General features: G+C 48.6%; 1 protein-coding gene across 1 annotated transcript; it reads right to left on the reverse strand.

Annotated features, from left to right (window-relative positions):
• Nucleotides 1-10,960: 10,960 nt before the first annotated feature.
• On the reverse strand, nt 10,961-12,148 carry LOC109740983 (sex determination protein tasselseed-2). Its single transcript, XM_020300051.4, has one exon. It carries the CDS (start codon nt 12,105-12,107, stop codon nt 11,097-11,099), a length of 1,011 nt encoding a protein of 336 aa, XP_020155640.1. The 5' UTR covers nt 12,108-12,148; the 3' UTR covers nt 10,961-11,096.
• Between the last annotated feature and the right edge of the window lie 8,029 nt (nt 12,149-20,177).

Genomic DNA, 20,177 nt, shown 5'->3' on the forward strand with positions numbered 1-20,177 from the left:
CTTTAGAAAGCCAAAGTCTTCAGATGAAGACATTCATTTTAGGGGTCGACTTTCTCTGTAAATATCAAACTCCTCATAGACTTATAGACCTGTGTACTCACAAACACATTAGTCCCTTAACCTATAAGTCTTCAATACACCAAAATCACTAAGGGGCACTAGATGCACTTACAAGTGTGGATAGTTTATTCTATAAACTTGATCCAATATAAACATGTTTGACTTTTCAAAAACAAAATATGCACTACATTATGGAACGGAGAAAAAACCAAAGACCACTCACATAGTCATATGCCTACTACCCAAACATGAACATCAACTCCCATATGAGCCAATTAAATATCTTAGCAGCATTCTCCATCGGGGCGTTATGCCATGATCGTTCTAGGATAGACCATCACCGTGAAAAGTAGGTACTTTTTGGTGTAGGAACACAACTAATCTGAAATTAGTGGAGTCGCCCCCGTGTTGACCCTGGCGACTTGGGTGGCGGTCCTCTGATGACAAGAACCACTGCCACCTCCCTCCCCCTCCCCTGCCGCCGTCAGAGGGTGTCGTCAAAAAAGTTGTGCGGCGTTGGCGATGGCAAGACGGTGGTCAGCCCGGGCGAGGCATGATGCTCGATCTGGGTTCAGGCAGGGAGGCATGCTAGGTGCTGATGTGAGGTTGTGTGTCGGTGCTCTGGTGCCACCACTACGGTTGGTTGATGGTCGTGTGTGCTAACGTGGCCCCTGCTTGCTCTGTAGCGGCGACCGACTTGGTTCCATGCGTTGGGGCGTGGTAGCCCGATTTGGTGCAAAGGTTGGCGACCATGTTGGATGGTTTGATTCAACCCAAAATCCGGTGCTTCATCGGTGGCTCGGGAGGTGGATCTATTCCTCTAGGCTACGACTAATGGTTCGGTCCACTTGAGGTGGTGCGTTGAATTATTATTGATGTCGAAAAGTTTCTCCATAAAATTGGTCAACCCGTATGGAATTTGTCTTTAACAAATTCTACCCGTCCAAAAATAAGTGTCGTTGATTTAGTATAACTTCAGTACAAAGTTATACTAAGTTAGTGACACTTATTATATGATGGAGGGAGTACATGATAGGTGTGGTCAGTTAATCGGTTATCTCGAGCTGACGATTATTTTGAATGATGCAAATCATGTTAGATGATATTGTATAGAGATAGGAGAGGTGTTTAAACCGTGTATCTTTCTATCTCTTCTTCTGTTGTAACTTCCCCAATCTCCTGTAACAATCACGACCGAATCCATATCGATCTCTTGTAAGCCACGTCACATATGATATAAATACAGAAGCGACCCGAGCAAAGAGTTCAACGCTTCCATCTACTTTTACATGGTAACAGAGCCTCTTCCTTGATAGATTGGATAGAGATCGCATCTAGCTACCCAGGCGACCGCAGCCATGTCCGCTACCGCCGCCACCATGACGCCCAACACCACGGGTGCACTCACCACCACCTCCTCCTCCATTTTCGCGTCATCATCCACCTCCACCTCCACCAACTCCTTCCTCGGATCGCCGCCGCAAGAGAAGCTGGCGAGGGGCAACTTCCTGCTCTGGAAGGCCATCGTCCTACCGCAGATCAAGGGCGCGCAGATGGAACACCATCTCGACGTGAAGAGTCCGGCACCACCGGCCACCCTCACCATTACCAAGGACGGCAAAGAAGAACAGGTGGTGAACTTTGCGAGATCCCTCTGGTATGCACAGTAGCAACAGCTCCAAGGCTACTTGATGGGCTCCCTCTCCCGTGACATCCTTCCACAAGTCGTCACGCTCCAGACACCGGCTGAACTCTGGCGCACCATCCATGACATGTTTGCCGCCCAGAGTCAAGCCCAAGCAATGAACACCTGCATCGAGCTCACGAACCTTCAAAAAGGTAACATGACTATGGCCGAATACCTTGGAAAGATTAAGAGTCTCACCGATGAAGTTGCCTGTACCGCTGCCGCGCTCTCTGATCCGGAGATCGTGTCCAAGATCTTGGCCGGGCTGGACATGGATTATAATCCAGTCGTTTCGGCCCTTGCCGCCTGGGTGGAGCCGATCACCGTTCAAGAGTTGTATAGCCAGCTCCTCAGCTTTGACGCCCACCTCAGCCTTCTTCATGGCGCTAGCTTTCGCCAATCCTCCGCCAATGCTGTCTCGCATGGACGCGGCCGTGGGCGCGGTCACCACGCGCAATGCAGTGGTGGGCGTGGGCGCGACAACTCCTAGGGCGACAACGGCTACAACATCAACTACTACAACGCCAGAGGCAGCAGCTACAACAACACCGGCAATAGATCAGGGGGTGGTGGCTTCACCAACAACACTAGCCGCCGCCCCCTCCTCCTCCTCCTCCCGTGGTCGCCCTTGCTGTCAACTCTGCAAGAAGGCCATCCATGAGGTTATGGACTGCTGGCACCGCTTTGATGAAGACTATGTGCCCGATGCTCGCCATGTTGCTGCAGCTATGCATGAGCAAGGAGGAGATGGCGTGTGGTATATTGACTCCGGTGCCATGGATCATGTCACAAGTGAGCTAGAGCAACTTGCTCTCCGTGAAAAGTATCACGGCAATGATCAGATTCACACCGCAAGCGGTGGAGGTATGGATATTTGACACATTGGCCAAGCTTTTATTAATTCCCCTATGCTGAAACGTGATCTAGTCTTAAAAGATGTTCTTCATGTTCCTCAAGCCGACAAAAACCTTCCCTCTATGTCTCGTTTAGCCACTGATAATAATATCTTCTTTGAAACTCACCCTCGTTACTTTTTTATAAAGGATCGGGCAATGAGGGAACTTCTACACTATGGTAGATGCATTGGAGGCCTCTACCCCATCACATCTGGAGCACTTAGTCGCAAGCGTCGTCAGGTCTACTCCGTCATCAAGCCCTCTTTGGCAAGGTGGCATCAACGATTAGGACATCCTTCTTCAGTCATAGTTAAGCAAGTAGTCAATAAAGGCAATCTTTCTTTGTTGCATAGCCCTATTAGTGATTCGGTTTGTGAAGCTTGTCAATGTGCCAAGAGTCACCAACTTCCCTATCCTAGGTCAAGTAGTATTTCTCATGCTCCTTTAGAGCTCATTTTCAGTGATGTATGGGGACATGCCCGAGATTCTTTTGGCAGAAAAAATACTATGTCAGTTTCATTGATGATTATAGTAAGTTTACTTGGATTTATTTACTCAAGCATAAATCTGAAGTTTTTTCTATATTCCAAGAGTTTCAAAAACTTGTCGAAAGACACTTTGACAGAAATTTTTTGACAGTCCAAAGTGACTGGGGAGGGGAGTATGAGAAACTCAACTCCTTCTTTCGTAGCATAGGCATTGCACACCATGTGTCCTGCCCTCATGCCCATCAACAGGATGGCTCCGTCGAGCGTAAACATCACCACATTGTTGAAGTTGGTCTCTCTTTACTTTCTCATGCTTCCATGCCTCTAAAATATTGGGACGAAGCTTTCATCACGGCCACATATCTTATTAATCGTTTGCCTAGCAAAGTCATTGGCAATTCTACTCCTTTGGAACGTCTCTATCATCAAAAACCAGATTACAACTCTCTAAAAAAATTGGGTGTGCATGCTATCCCAATCTTCGTCCATACAATCGTCATAAACTTGAGTTTCGTTCTACTCAATGTGTTTTTCTTGGCTATAGCAATCTTCACAAAGGCTATAAGTGCCTGGAAATTGCTACTGGGCATATCTATATTTCTCGAGATGTTGTTTTTGATGAAACTCTTTTTCCTTTTGCCAAGCTTCATCCCAATGCAGGAGCTCTTCTCCGTGCTGAAATAGCCCTTCTTCCAGACCACGGGGGTGAATTAAATAAAGCTGATCATGTGAAAAAATCCAAAGAAATTTGTAATTTTGCAGATTTTGGCCATCATTTTATGTGTGCAGATCCAGACGAAACAGGCACGAGATCCCACACTAATTCGGCTGGCAGCGACGCTGGATCCCATGCCGATTCCCGCGTCAGCTCCCCTGTCCCTGGCGGCGTGCGATCCCAGGAGGATTTCCCTCCCCTGCATGCATCCACCAGCGCGTGGGTGGCCGACCAGGTGGACCCCGCCTGTCTTGACTCACGATAGGCTGAGGCCGCCGGCCCAGGCGCGGGCACATGCGCGCGTGTGGCGGACAGCCCCACCGGGTGGAGCCCGCCAGCCCAGGCGCGGGTGGGGACGTCTCACCGCGTGCCACCTGTCCGCGGGACGACGCGGCGGTTGGGCGACAAGGGGACACCAGCATCGGGCGCATCAGGATCAGTAGCTGGTGCAGAATCTGCCTCGGATCCGGTGCCTGGATCTTCTGTGGATGTGTCTACTGCTTCTGGATCTCCTGTGCATAATCAGCAGCACTACCTCAGCCTCCTCGTCGACACACCCGGTCACAGTCAGGTATTGTCAAAGAAAAAGAGTATACTGGCGGTACGGTATGATATGACAGAGTCAAACGTGCTTTTCTTAGTAGTGTTGGAGAACCAAATCATTTGCATGATGCTCTAGCTCATAAAGAATGGAAGGAGGCTATGGATAATGAATATGATGCACTCATGAAAAATAGAACTTGGCATTTAGTACCCCCAAGGAAAGGTAGCAATGTTACAGATTGCAAATGGGTATATAAGATAAAAAGAAAACCTGATGGAAGCATAGACAGATACAAGGCTAGATTAGTTGCCAAAGGTTTTAAGCAGAGATTTGGTATTGATTATGAAGATACATTTAGTCATGCTGTTAAGGCAGCTACCATTCGACTTGTATTGTCTACTGCTATTTCTAGAGGTTGGAGTTTACGGCAGCTAGATGTTCAGAACGCATTTCTTCATGGTGTTCTTGAGGAAGAAGTGTTCATGCGGCAGCCACCTGGATATGAAAATCAAAGCACACCACATCATGTCTGTAAGTTGGATAAAGCTTTATATGGTTTGAAATAGGCCCCAAGACCTTGGTACTCAAGATTGAGCATGCAGTTATAACAACTTGGGTATAATTGTTCTTTTATCGTAAAGACAATATTACTACATTTGTGCTTGTTTATGTTGATGTATAATTGTTGCAAATTCAAGTTCAGATGCTACCACTTGTTAGCTTAAAGATCTAAAGATGGAATTTTCTCTCAAAGATTTGGGAGATCTTCACTATTTTCTTGGCATAGAGGTGAAGCGGATCAAGGATGGTATACTTCTTACACAGGAAAAATATACTACTGATATACTCAGGAGAGTAGGACTGCAAAATTGTAAACCTGTGAGTACACCAATTTCAACTTCTGAAAAACTTACAATTGAGAGTGGAGAAGCACTTGGACCAAAGGATGCAACTAATTACAGAAGTGTTGTGGGTGCTTTATAATATCTGACTCTTACACGTCCTGATATTTCTTACTCTGTGAATAAGGTATGTCAGTATTTACATACACCTAGAACAACTCACTGGACTGCAGTCAAGAGGATTTTAAGGTATCTTAAGTTTTCTAAAGGACTTGGACTTCAGATTACCAAGTCTCCGTCTCTACTTGTTACTGCCTATACTGCTGCAGACTGGGCAGGGTGTGCTGATGATAGAAGATCTACAGGTGGTTTTGCTGTGTTTCTGGGAACTAATCTTGTATCATGGAGTGCAAGAAAACAGGCTACTGTCTCAAGGGCAAGTACATAGGCTGAATATAAAGCTTTGGCGAATGCTACAGCAGAAGTAATGTGGATACAAACATTGCTCTATGAACTTGGAATCAAGGCTCCACAAGTTGCTAGATTATGGTGTGATAATATTGGCGCAACCTATCTTTCAGCTAATCCTATTTTTCATGCACGCACCAAGCATATTGAGGTTGATTTCCATTTTGTCAGAGAAAGGGTAGCTCGAAAGCTACTTGATATTCGGTTTATACCTACTGGAGATCAACTTGCTGATGGCTTCACAAAACCTCTCACTATGAGGAGGTTGGATGAGTTCAAGTACAATCTTAACCTTACGAAAGTTTCTTGAGGTTTAGATTAAGGAGGAGTGTTAGATGACATTGTATATAGATAGGAGAGGTGTTTAAACCCGGATATTCGATTCTGAACCCAGGCTCAGATGCTCCCGAAATCCCTACCGCTTATTGGCATGTGGATATGTGCTCCGCTCTGTATTTCCTGACCGTATTTCGTTTTAATTAGGAGTCCTCTGCAGCACAATGAATGCAACAGCACGTAGCACAGTGCACGCGGATCAGGTAGTCCTTACACGGCTCAGCAACTTATCTGAGCCAGCATGAGCCCTTCACGGGGACGGACTCACAAACTGCCACCACTCCAGCCGTCTTAAATGCATCTCCAAGTCTCGCAACTACACCAAACCTTTGATGAAGAAGCTGATGACTGCAAACAACGACGGTTTTTTATGAAACAATCCCAGATACGTTTGAGAACGGCAAACTTCCTCACCTGAATCTCCAATCCGGCACTAGAGACATCCCCTTCGAATCTCATCGTCGTGCCACTCCTGATGGATTCAGCAGGTGTAGGGGCCATTGCAAGCAAACGCTAGCTTCTAATGTTTTTGAATGTAGAACAAAGATGATAGGCAGCGCGATAACTGCCGGATGGTAGTCTTATACTGCTTTGAGCGATCCATCCTGTCACCTGTCTTACAGTACAAGCATTACATCGTTCTAGCAGTTCAATTTTTGAAATCTACTCGGGCGAACACACTGTTGTATCCCGCATGCTATCAAAGTGTCAACATCAAACACATTCAGCAAACAAGTCCATGGTCTGAACCTGAGACGTGATCACTATTTCCTTGAGGCAACCACATACTCCCTCCGTCCCAAAATAAGTGTCTCATGTCTCTGATAACGAGGAATAAGCATGGAGCAATGCTCACTTAAACACACTATAAAATCCTCGAAAGAAGTACAAATACAGACAATACTCGGAACTCATTTCTCAGCAGCACCGAGCGGCCTCATGCAAGTGTGTGCGGCGGTGCCCTTCCATACCACAGTTCTTGCATTTTCCTGGTTTTCGTGGTTTCTTGGGGGCATCTCCTATTTCGGGGCAGGTAGTCACTTGTTCCCCTCGCATTGACAAATGCTGCAGAACCTGGTACGCTTGCTTAGACCCTCATACGGCACCTTCTCCCTGCTATTTTTTTGGTCTGCCGACCCACCTATGCTTTTCTGGAGCTGCTAGACCTTCAAGGACATTCACACTAACAAAGTGCCCAGCACTATGGCATTGGTACGCACCGTTGGCTCCAACAAATACGACCTCTCCATGGCCTGGCAATCAACCCGTGCCAAACCTGCTAGACGGTCCTCAAAACCCAAACTATCCCTTTTCTCTGCTAAAGGTGTGCCACTAATCAACAAAGCTTCAAGACCAGCATACGTGTGCTCGAATGATTCTGCACTCGCATTGCCCATCCGCACAACTTCCATGGCTTTCAGGTATAGCATCGAGTTCCTTCACGTGAACAATAAGTTAACTGAATTGTCCTTCTGGTACTGCACCAGGTGTTGGGGAAGTATGTCTCTCGCGTTCTTCGTCCATCGCTTGAGTATATGTTTCTCACGGATCTCCTCCAAATGAAGTATATCCATCACCTGCGCATTAGAATATGTTTACATTCTTTGTCCAGAAAATCAATTTTTTCTACACTAAATAATTCTGACATAGGTGTAAGCATGGCTGCATAACATCCCAGTATGCTCCAACTGGCCGCACTCGCAATTAAACTCTAACTGATATTCACTTATGGTCACCTCCTACTCCACTCTGCTCCATTTCTCTCTTTTGGCTGCATTGTTGTGTGTTGCAACATATTTCCTCATCTTCTCCACGTCCTTCACATTGTACGCCGCCCCTTCGATCAGGAGGCGCCCAAACCTCTCAAACATAGACCTAGTGTAAATTTTACTTGCATGGCGCTCTATCGACAAATTCGTCCGCCTAACAACTCCACCGTATCATATTATAGTTCATTCTTTTTGTCAGTAGGTGAATCATGTAAACAAACACGTGTCATGAAAGAAGTGCACAAGCTCTTATGTGATGCATGAAAGAAGGCACATAAACAAATACTTACAATCTTGTGGTGCACTGCCTAGCCGTAGCCTATTTTTAGTCAAACATTCGTTTTTTCAGTCTATGACTTTTAATGCAGGAAACAATATCCAGTCTATTAGATGTACTGCAACCAGTTTTTAAACAGCATGAAGAACGTCGTTCTGACTATCAAACTAGGCATCACTAAGGATGGGCAGGAATGACGACGCTTACTTTTTGTTATGGTCCTTTTTTTTACCAACGATATTCGCTTCGGCAAAAGTAAACCATTTTTTTCTTACATTACAAACGCTGCAGAGCGGACACGAAGATGCAGCCACAATTTAACAAATTACAGCACGGACAGTTTGGAGGATTAGGGGTGCATACCTTTTCGCCCAGCCAGGTGTTTCTGGATTAACTGTCAGTCAACTGCGCCGACTTCATCAGAGAGCCATCCAGACGAGGCGGACCCCAACTCGTTCTCTAACAGTCCCATCGCCCCCAAGCTGCTGAGCACAGCCAGACCCAGCATTCGAGTCTTCAGGAGGCCAGCCCCGTTGTTGGGCACTTGGGCAACAATACCAGAGGAATCGGATCTGGGTGCTCAAGGTTGTCGGCGAACTCCTCCCGCAATGGGAACCTGCAAGAAACAGCAATGGCAGCCACCAAGGTTTTTTCGTTAGGTTTCTTCTACAAGTCGAACAGGCTGCACAACAAATCCTAAAAAACCTTCTTTGCAGATCAGCTCGAACTAATTAACGTCTCAACGGCATCGAGCAAAAACTCCAGCCCAGAATCCTCAATTATTTCGCGTCGTCGCCAGTGTAAAACGAGCGCCGCCGCGAGCACCTTCTCAGCACGGGGATAGCGTGGTGTGCGGGGAAAAGAGGGACGGCTAGGGTTCCAGAATGATCGACAGACGGCGTAGCTGTCCACCCCCGTCAAGTACACCTTATCTGATCCCTGGCTCGGATCGGCTTCTAACGATCTGGTCCACGGACCAGAGTTCTCGTGCTCGAACGTCGTCCCGCCCATACGTTCTGGGCCCACGCAACAGCTACTGTTTCCTACCGTATTCCTCCGTAGGTCCCTTTTTCCCAACTAGTCGTCAGATGCGTCAGAGCGATTTATGTGGATCCCGAGCCAGCAATGGGCGCCGACGATTTCGGGATCAGCTGGGCTCGGGCACCAAATCGCCCCATCATCTTTCTATCTCTTCTTCTGTTGTAACTTCCCCAATCTCCTGTAACAATCACGATCGATCTTCTCATCAATCTCTTGTAAGCCACGGCACATATGATATAAATACAGACACGGCCCGAGCAAAGGATTCAACGCTTCCATCTATTTTTACAGATCACCCTATAAAAGAAAAGCGTAGGTATATTACGCACCGTGTCCGGACGATGGCCGAAGCGACGGGTAGTAGAACAGAAGAGAATGGCGTGATGAGATGAGACAAGAAAGAAAGATGGATGGCAGGCAGGGACATGGCAACCACATGTCCCCCATACTTGGAGCTGTGTTGCCGTCGAGGAGGAGCAAATTCTGGACGGAATTCACACACACAGCTGGTGTGGGAAGGGAAGGCGTGACTCAGGGCTCTACAGTTGTCCCTCATGCCGTGCCACTCCTACTCCTACTCCTACTCCTCGCGATCGGGGTTGCACCAGTCTGGCACCATGCACCTCCCCCCTACTCCCAGCCCGCCATCTTTCTTAATTTAGATTGAGATCAGTCAGTCTAATCCATCCAGGAAAGAGTCACACCGTGCACCACTCAGCTCCCCCGATCTCTGTTTCCACGATCGGTCTCATCTCCAGGATCTCTCAAAGTAATACCACTCATAGATATCCCCTGCCACAACCAAAAATTAAGTAAATAAAAAGACGAGTTCTTGCTTGGTTCCTACTGCGCTGCGCTGCAGGTAAGCTAGCGCGTATCTGAAATTGTCGTTGGTCAAAAATGTTGTATGGGCACACCAACCTTTCACATTGTGTCATTTTGACCACTGACCAGCATTCCCCGGTTTCTTATTTCTTTTTGCAGAGCTGCTATACGTACGACATTTTCATGTCCGAAACACATACGATGTGTGGTTGCATGTCCTTTCGTCCAATCAACCAGCTCCATTGGAAAAAGAAAACCAACACAGCATGTTGTCATACCCCCAGATTATTACCACTACAGTATGACCGATGTGGTGAGCTTCGTGAGCATTGCGTAATGCGCATTGAGGTCCCTGCACTAGACGGCTACGCTGCATTCAACTTTTAGGCCAGCCATCCCTTTTGTCCAGTTTATATATATTCTGCCCTTCGATCTTTTCGGTCCATTTTGAACTCCCCATGGAATCTCTCCTACGAACTGTATCGCGTCTTTTTCCTGGCACGGAAACCGGCACGCAGCTGCTGCTTCTTCCGCTGCACTCTACTACTCAAAATTGTTTCAAATCGACAGATAGATTTGCTCGGGAAACCGCATTATTGCTACCCTCCTTGCTGCCTCTGCTCGCCAATGGGCATATAAAACTAGCTGCTACTACTAGTATGTCAAATCTACAGATAGATCGCACCCTGGGAACCAGCTTACCCGTCGCCTAGTTGCCAATTGTAAATGCACAAACTACTATCAACCATCCCCACTCTAGCGGAAGAGAGAGCGTGTGTGCGGCCCAAAATTTCCCGGTGGCCCGTTTGATAATCACAACTGGTTCATAAAAGTACATGCATGTACAGTGCACCAAGTACCAAAGGCTGCAAGCTAGGCTAGTGCTAACTGATTCACAGTACTTTCCATCTCAGATCGTATCTGCTAGGCTGCTAGCCAAACGATTGGAGCGTTCCAGGACACAGAGACAAGCCAGAAAAATGCGACACGAAAGCAACAATGCTCGGACGAATAACACACTGAATCAATCAACCAATTAACCGAACGAACGAACGAACTTGAGTGCAGTTATTGCAGACTAAACAATCATCTTTGTTCCTCCTACTGATCTACGTAGATGCTAGATGCGAGGTCGGTCATGTGTTTTTTCACAGCCCGATCAAGTTTCTTGAGGTGGTGACGCCGCCGTCCACCACGAGGTTGTGGCCGGAGACGTATCTCGAGTCGTCGCTGGCCAGGAAGAGCACCGCCTCGGCGATGTCCCTGGGCCTCAGCGTCGACCCCTTGAGCGTGGCGAGGCTCCTCACCACCTCCTCCATCTTCTCCACCTCCTGGTCGCTCGGCGCGGCCACGTCCAGGCCGATGTCGGCGTCGGCGTCGTCGGCGGCGGACGCGTCGTGGCCCTGGCGCCACGCGTTGATGAGCATTGGGGTGGCGACGCCGAAGGGCGAGACGCAGTTGACGCGGATGCCGTGCGCGCCCAGCTCGCAGGCGGCGTTCTTGGTGAGCCCCACGATGGCGTGCTTGGAGGCGGTGTAGGCGTGCGGGCCGAGGCCGCCGAGCACGCCGGCGACGCTGGCGATGGAGACGATGCTGCCGTAGCGGCGGGCCATCATGGCGTGCCCGGCGTGCTTCATGCCCAGCGCGGTGCCCAGCGCGTTGACGCGGAGCACGCGGTCGAACTCGCCGGCGTCGAACGTGAGGATGCTCTTGGCGGCGCTGGTCTGCCGGCCCAGCACCCCGGCGTTGTTGCAGAAGACGTCGAGCCGCCCGTAGCGCGACACCGCGCGGTCGACGGCGCGCTCCACGTCCTCCTCCACCGACACGTCGCAGCGCACGAAGCCGACGTGCGGGCCCAGCGAGGCCGCCAGCGCCTCGCCGGCGGCGTCGTCGATGTCCGCGATCACCACTTTGGCGCCGTGCTTGACGAAGAGCCTGACGATGGCCTCCCCGATGCCCCGCGCGCCGCCGGTGACGATGGCCACCTTGCCGTCCAGCCTCTTGTGCATGGGGGTGGGGGCGCCGCTGGCGTCCCACCCGTGGCCGTGGTGCGACGGCGACATGGCGGGCTGGTGGGCCTTCTCCGGCATGACGTCCAAGGCAGGCATGGCGGTGGCCGTGGCGAGGTCTTGCGCGTAGGAGGAGAGGCTAGCGCGCATGTACAGGAGCCACAGGAAGAAAGGAAGTGTGTGAAGCTTGCTGGTTTATGCAGGGGACTGCAGGGCGGGGGCTACTTATAGGAGGGCCGGGCGACTGGTTGGTTGTACGGCCAGCTCGCGGGACTACACGTAATTCAACGCGTACGTAGTTGTTGCTTGCTTGTGTGTGGCCTAAAAGAAAAAAGTTGTTGCTAGTTCTTTATCGGTTGGTTCGCGATTAGCCAAGCGAATACTTTCAGTAGTAGAGGGTGCTTGTACATGGCTGGCTCTGATGTCATGGTCTTTGCAGCCTTGGTTAACTCGATCTGGTGTGAGATTATTCAGTACAGGCGGATCAGCATGGAGAGCGACACTGTCTCTGACCGGACTAGATGTCTCCGGTCCACGAGGGAGAAAAAAAACCCGAGAGAAAACAGAGATGTCGCCAACGCCAGCGCATTCCTAGATGCGAACGCGAGGGGAGAGCCGCACACGGTTGTGCGGACGGATCGGATTGACCGCGGCTTCGGGTTTGGGGTTGGACCGCCCGGCGCCGGAGAAATTATGGGCTCCGACGACCGTACGTGGGTGGGGTCGGTGGATGGTCCTGGCTGTCTTGAGCTGATGCCGATGCGTGAGCGTGACTAACTCAACCACTGGGACGGATTTCAACAGTGTGGACGCTCACAAGATTGAGGAGCACGAAACCGATGCCCTTTTCTTTAAAAAACAATTGTTTTCGTGGGACTTTTGCATTGCATCCTTGAGACCATGCGAGGCTTGCTTGCTGGGTCAACCCCTTCACAGGAGGGGGAGGAGGAGAGGAGAAGACATTGTGTTTGCTTCGACTTTCGGCTCACGACTTTTCTGGCTGGGTAGTTGCCGACCGGAGCCCCGGTTCAACATCCTCCTCCTCCGCCTAATTCTACGTGCGAGAATGGTTCCTACGCAACACCATCCTCCTAGAACCGGATCCGTCGCTTTAATACTAACCTTTGTAGCCTTTTACTAGTAGTAATTTAATTTTAAAACAAAAGAAAAGATCAGCCTTTTATTGCCTCTCCTCTGGTTGGGCTTTACGGTTCCTTCTCCGTATAAGACTGTGCTAGGTCTGATTGATCATTTAAACCTAAAAAATTATGCTATTTTGTCTGTACCACGCTTTGTTAGAGTGACTGCATTTTTTCACTCGTGTCGCACGGTCTTGCCCAATTGTAATGTACATCCCCTCGCTCTACCCCGGTGATCGAATTAACCACCTCGCTTTATATTGCTGACTCAATGGACAATGGTTCCCCTAATTTCTGCCCACGAACCCTACAGCTCCATCACACATTCATACATGCGCACATTCTGATCACTAGATTAATCGCACCCAATCGGGCAAGCAGTACAAAGAAGACATACATATACTGTACAGAATAGTCTCTCTCTTTTTTTTTGCGAAAATGAATAGTCTCCTTTGAAAGAGAGAACTCCGATGAAGGAGACGAATTTCAGTGCATCCCACGCCAACAGCAATCCCAATGTTAAAACCTCTCCCAAAAAAAAGTCAAAGGCGAAGAAGGCCACGAACCCTCCTCCATCTCATCAACCCCAGACTCAGGTATAAAAACGGACTTTGCCTTTCGTCGGGGCCCGGTTGCAGACGAGCTAAACAAATTGACCAAATCTTGGCGTCACCACCTAAGCACTTTTGCAGCTAGCTACCGGAGAATTAGCTTCACCCAGTAGTAGTACTCCGTAGGTATATGTATATATCCCTCTCCCTTACGCACGTACTTACATCAGTCGTATCCCGCACTGCGTACATGTATAATACCAGTATATGTACTGGTGACGTGATGCTGATGTTACTATGTATGTTGTCGACGTGGGGAAGCCAGGGTGTACACATGGCACTTATTGAATTCCTGCGAGATGGCGTAGGGACGTGTCGATTTCAGTAGACTTTTCTGAGTTATACGTACGAGTAGTATATTCTCTCGTGGAAGGGGTGGAGACTATGAAATGCAGGTTAGTTTCTTACGTGGACGAATCTGCTCATACAGTATATTTTTTGGGCTCTTCCCCTTGAACTATCGCTGCTTGCTCGCAGGTCAGCATCGCCCGGCTAGCTAGGAGCTAGCTAAGCATAGCCATGTTATGGCCAAGCCAGGTTGGAGCCAAGCAAAGCCGGCTTAGCCAAGGCCGGTGCAAAGCTAAGCTCTCCAGTCAAGGCTAACACATGCATTATTGATGCCGGACAAGGACAAAACTGCAGGGGAATTTAAGCTCCTAAATGCTCTGTTTATTACTGTTATTAGGCCATGATCCGATGCACTTAATTATTAGGATTTATAATGTGTAGTACAACTTTCTGCAGCATCACCGTTAGCCATTTCACGCTGTCCGGTGAATTTGCTTTGCCAAGACCATTACTTCAACCAGCCGGTAACAAGCTCACTCTGTAAAACAAATGTATGCAGAGGGAGTAGTATAATACTGGTAGGATAGAAGAAGGAGATCTCACTGCTGTTGATTGTTTGCCCTAACATTGTCAAGGATGTAATTTATGTCCGTAAACTATCTCGCGACAAGTTACACGGCTGCGGTCGCCACCGCCGTTGCCACGGTTGCCGACAAAGCCGTATTCAAAGGAAGTAGCGCGGTCACCGCAATCGTCGCAGGAGCCGTAACCGCCGGAGACGGTGAGAGCAGCAGAGCCCACCTCGGCAACGCGGAGATTAAGGTTGTATTCCGCGAGGTCCAACCCGGAGCGCGCGACATCGAATGCAGGCGGCGGCACCGTGTCGTTGAGGATGGTGCGGATGGTGTCGAGACCATGGCATTGTCAGATCCTTAGGAGAGACCGGGTTGCCGGTGTCGGCGAGGCCGTCCGCAAGAGCCTTGAGGCGATAGGCGTAATCGGAGGCCGTCAGGTCACCTTGCTTGAGGGTGCGGTACAACCATGTGAGGTGGATGTAGCGGGCACCTTGGTTGGCGAGGAAGTAATCACAAATGCGAGACCAGGCCGTGTAAGCATTGACGACGCCCCCATGATGAGCTCGAGGAGGGAACCATCTAAGGTGAAGAAGATCTAGAGAGTAAGCCTCTGGTTGACGGCAAGCCATGCAGCGTCGGGATTGGCCATGGGTAGACAATCTACATGATCTTGGGCGCCATGTTGGAGGAGAACGCGGGTCAAGAAGGTGCGCCATTTGATGTAGTTGTTCTCAGCAGGATCGAGCTTGAATTTGGTGTTGTCTGAGATATGATATGTATGAATGTTGAGAGGGGATGGGCCAGGAGGTGGGCCGGCAGAGGGGGCGACCATGGTGTTGACCGCCGAGGAGGCAACGGGAGTAGCTGGTGAAGAGAGGGAAGGGAAGGTCCCGGGAGGGAAGGATTGAGGGGGTGGTGAGCGAGCGGCCGGAGTGGGGAGCTCGCCAAAGATGTCCTCGAAAGACATTGAATCTGATACCAGGATAGACGAAGGAGATCTCAATAACTTTGTTGTTTGCCCTAACATCATGAAGGATCTAATTTCTAATAGTACGTTGTATGAGAAGATTATAAACAACTTATTGTACTAATTAAATAATAACATATGTTTCCGCCCGTTTCTTTTTTTAGAAAAGGAGATTAAATCCTCGGCCTCTGCATCAATCGATGCATGCACCCATCTTTATTAATTATTTCATAAAGGTCTGACAAGAACATACATCAATTCACCCGAAGCCACCACTCACACCTACAAACTCTATAATGTAGAGTGCTCTCACTCCCATATCTAAAACCCGTGTCGTCATTGATCCATCCACATAACGTATCGTGACCAACAGCCGGTGCAGCCTACCTAAAGCGCACACCACATGCATACGTTTTAGAAGTCGTCATCATCGTCAGACCACTAACCCATCTTCAGAAGAGAGATCCGCATCATCCTTGCCATGCCAGACATCCGTCGACGCCACCACGGCGCCCAATGGCGCCACCGCCCTGCGCTCGTCTGTCCAGACGCGAAGACTATGGAAAATCCGTCGTGCGTATCACCTGCCAACCCGGCATGACTCAGCGTAGCACCTGTCGGTCAGACATGACTTGACAGCTCCATCGAAGCTTCGTGCAAGACGAAGCCGCTCCACCTCATGCCTCCGTCTTCCAGCGCTGTTCCACAAACGATGCTCCCAAGAGAGAAACGGCACCGTAGTACCGCCATCGCCCGATCTGGAAGACCAGATCCTAGGGTTTTCGCGAAGCAGCACGAGTGGGTCGACAACAGTTACACGACGATGCCTTCATCAAGGTAACGGCGCAAAACGTCACCATCGCCCGCCAACGGCTCGGTTTTCACCGGCAACTATGTCTCCCCGACTCGTAGCTGGGACTAGATGTTTTCGCCGTTCCTAAATATAAGTCTTTCTAGAGATTTTAATATGAACTAAATATGGATGTATATAGACATGGTTCAGAGTGTAGATCCATTCATTTTGCTTCGTATGTAGTCTATATTAAAATCTTTAGAATGATTTATATTTAGGAAGACAAGGAATACTTGCAAGGTGCACGTACGATTTGCCGAATATATATCTGGATAGTATTACCATTTCCTGATTCATGACTAATAACAAGTCGAATCTTTTGAGGATCGGTATCCCCGAGTTGTTACTAAATTATTGCACACCCAGATCTCCTTCTCTTTGTACTATATCACTGCAGACCAATCTAACAATCTGTGTGGCTCTACCGATCTTTTAAAACGGGGGCTGCAGGGAGTGCAATATCGATCAAGATATGCCAAGGAAAGATGAGACATCTAAGCAATCAACCAGTGTAGGGGGGACGTCCTTCCTTTTGCTTCCGGGATGGACGGGAGCTCTAGTTGCAATCAGTGCGCGGGCTCAAAATCTTTTAAGGCACTGATATGTGTCGTTATTTTTTATAATCGGATGGCGATATGCTATCAATGATCAAACAGGGAAAATATGGACCTTTTACTGCCAACAATACTCACTAAAATAAAAGGTCGGCAATTGATGAATAGTACTCCCTTCGTCCACTAGTGTAAAAAACGCTCTTATATTATACTCCCTCTATCACAAAATTCTTGTCTTAGATTGGTCTAGATACGGATGTGATACATCCGTATCTAGACAAATCTAAAACAAAAATTTTGGGACGGAGGGAGTAGGAAGTTTTTCCCGCAAAAAATAAAAAATAAAAAGATAAGTAAGGAAGAGTGTATCGATTAACAAAGTCTCATCTAACTCCAACACCATTTGATTCTTGCACAAATATTTTTGTGGATCCACCCCCAGCGCCCTCCCCTTCCCGTTTGATTTTTTTTGCATGGTAATACGTGTCTCATTTATGTCGTAAGGACATCGTATAAGCCACGTACATACTTACCTGACAAAACTGAACAAATAGTAGAACGCTAGCCTTTGCACAAAGGAACCTCTGAGCTTGACACCAACGCCTGTCACCTGCCTCTAGCACCACAACAACCACCAAAGGAAAAAATGACGGATCACCTTCACACCTGAGCTCGACGCAACTCCATCGCTGATATGCAGCTTTGCGGACCTCCAAGGTGGTTCGCCAAAGGCTAAACCATTACCGTTGAACGAATCAGACTGAAGCAACACCCCGGACATGCCATCGAACTCCAGATCTGGCAACCCCACACGACTAAGAAGTCGGAGGAGAAAACCAAACCTGCCATCCACGTACCACGAACCCAGCACACGATCCACCATCTTCCAGATGCCGCCGATGCAGACCACAATCTGCATCTGCTCCCGGACTACCTCCCAAGCTCCACCCTGGCGCTGGAGCAAACGCCACCGCAACGACGAAGCCCGAGGACACATGTTCACCACGAGGATGCCGTCGCCGCTGCACCATCCTTGCTTGAACGGGTTGGATTCTAAATCTATTCCCAACCATAGGATCAATCGCCTTGTCAGAGTAGGATCTGAAGAAACTATATTGAGTGCTGGCATCGCCGTCGACGAAGCCAAAACGATGAACAACCTACAAAGTACAAACTAAGCAACTTTGGCCTAAAACTATCCACACGTGTGGATCCGACGACCCCCCTCACCACCGACGACCGAGGTCGTCGGCGGAGGAGAGCCGCCGGAGGACAACGGCGGAAGAAGCGCTCCGCGAGGGCAGAAGAGATCGCCTTTCTTTCCTCTCTTTGAAGAAAGAAAATAGTCCTCAAAGGACATGCGGTGCCCCCATGTGTGGTTTTGGTAATTGATGACATTCTCTATGGACTAATGGTTGCATTGAGTTATATTTGAAGGATTTTTCCATAGGCATTTCTTGAAGTCCATGTGTTGGTTTCAAGGAGTTTATGGGTTGACCAAGGTGCTATTAAGGAATTATCCAAAGATTGGTCATGTGAGTGTTGAGCTTATTGCAAGCATGTCTTGAAGAAGAAGATTGTGTGATCATTCATGTTTACCTTCAAGACATCATCCAAACGAAGAGAGTTGGAAAGATTCAAGGTTGATCAAGATTAAGTCAAGAGTGAATCAAGTTGATCAACTCACAAAGCGTAAAAGATGTACCGAGAGGGATCAAGTGATCCCATGGTATGGTAAGCATTGTCCATTGCACTTTGTGTACTAACCCATGGTCTATGTGAGTGTCTATATGGGGTTAGGTACGTGTCCATGGGCTTGCGTCAAGAGGAAGATATCATACAACCCATGGAAAGGATGACATCAAGTGGTGATCGTCATCAAGATTGCCGTGTGCAAGTTCAAGTGGAGCATCACGAAGAGATCAAGTGCTTGAAGCTTGCCATCCATCGTGGTGTCAATGGACTTGTGAAGATGTGCCGAAGAGTGGCTCACCCATAGTGGAGTATGGGGGAGCAATCATCTAGTCTCCATCGACCCAACGCAATCAAGAAAGGTGGCCCATCTTGAGGAGGACAAGATCGTCATCATCTAGCTCAAGTGGATCATGTGCAAGGCAAAGGTTTGCCCTTGATAGGTTTTCTATTTTACCGGTCTCATGGTGGTAGTTGGGAGACCGGGTTATAGGATCGATAGCCGTACTATCAAGGGGGGCTCTCAAGTGAGTAGCTTGATCGTATCGTTCGTCGAGAGCTCAAACCATTGCATCCTTACATCATGTTTCTTGATTATTGTTTGGTTCTCTTTGTGAGTCTTAGAGCTTATGGTCATCTTGATGACAAGCTTGAGTTCATCGAAAACGGAGTTTGCATGCGTCTTCTATGATGTTTTCGGTGTTGGAGGTTTTACCGGTCTTATCCGAGGAAGGGTTCTCACCATTTTCTTTTGGGCTTCTTATTGGTATTTCTATCAAGATTGTGTTAGCCCTTGTCGCTAGCTTTCCAACAAACTTGGTTTCGTCGAATTCGAAGTCCGTTTGCAGAAGTTGTGTCAGTTTTGGTGTCCTTAAAAGGGGCTGCTGCGGATGTAATTTTTTAGTACCGCTCGCAATGAGTAGTACCGCTACCCTTAGCAGTAGTACCGCTATCCCTACCGGTAGTACCGTGAGGTCAAGCGGTACTACCGCTCCGACGGTTCTTCTGGCTTTTTTGCCTCCTCGCTTTTGTGTTTCAAAGGGATACTACCGCCCTAGCGGTAGTACCGCTCCTTGGAGCGGTAGTATCGCTCGGTGCGGGCTGTGAGCATAACGGTTGGATTTTTCCCCACCTATAAAAGGGGGTCTTCTTCCCAAATGAACCTTATCCTTTGAACTCGTGTTCTTCCCCCATTGTTGACCTTCTTCGAGCTTGCTAACTCTCAATCCCTCCAATGATTCTTGCTAGTTCTTGAGGGAAAAGAGAGAGGAGATCTAGATCCACGTTTCCACCAATCACTTTCTCCTCTAAGTGAGGGGAACCCCTTGGATCTAGATATTGGAGTTCTTCGTGTTCTTCTTTCGTTCTTCCTCTCATTTTCCTCCCTAGCATTAGTTGCTTTGGTGGGATTTGGGAGAGATGGACTTGGGCACTCCGTGTGCCCTTGCCATTGCATTTGGTGCATCGGTTTGAGTTGTCCACGGTGATACGTGGAAGTGAAGTTTGAGAAGCTTATTACTCTTGGGTGTTTGGGCACCCTA

This window comes from Aegilops tauschii, chromosome 4 (assembly GCF_002575655.3).
Source record: "Aegilops tauschii subsp. strangulata cultivar AL8/78 chromosome 4, Aet v6.0, whole genome shotgun sequence".
Lineage (NCBI taxonomy): Eukaryota > Viridiplantae > Streptophyta > Magnoliopsida > Poales > Poaceae > Aegilops > Aegilops tauschii.

Bases quoted from the DNA above. Each gene is read 5' to 3' on its own strand.
- LOC109740983 (XM_020300051.4), bottom strand. From the start codon at position 12,107: ATGCGCGCTAGCCTCTCCTCCTACGCGCAAGACCTCGCCACGGCCACC.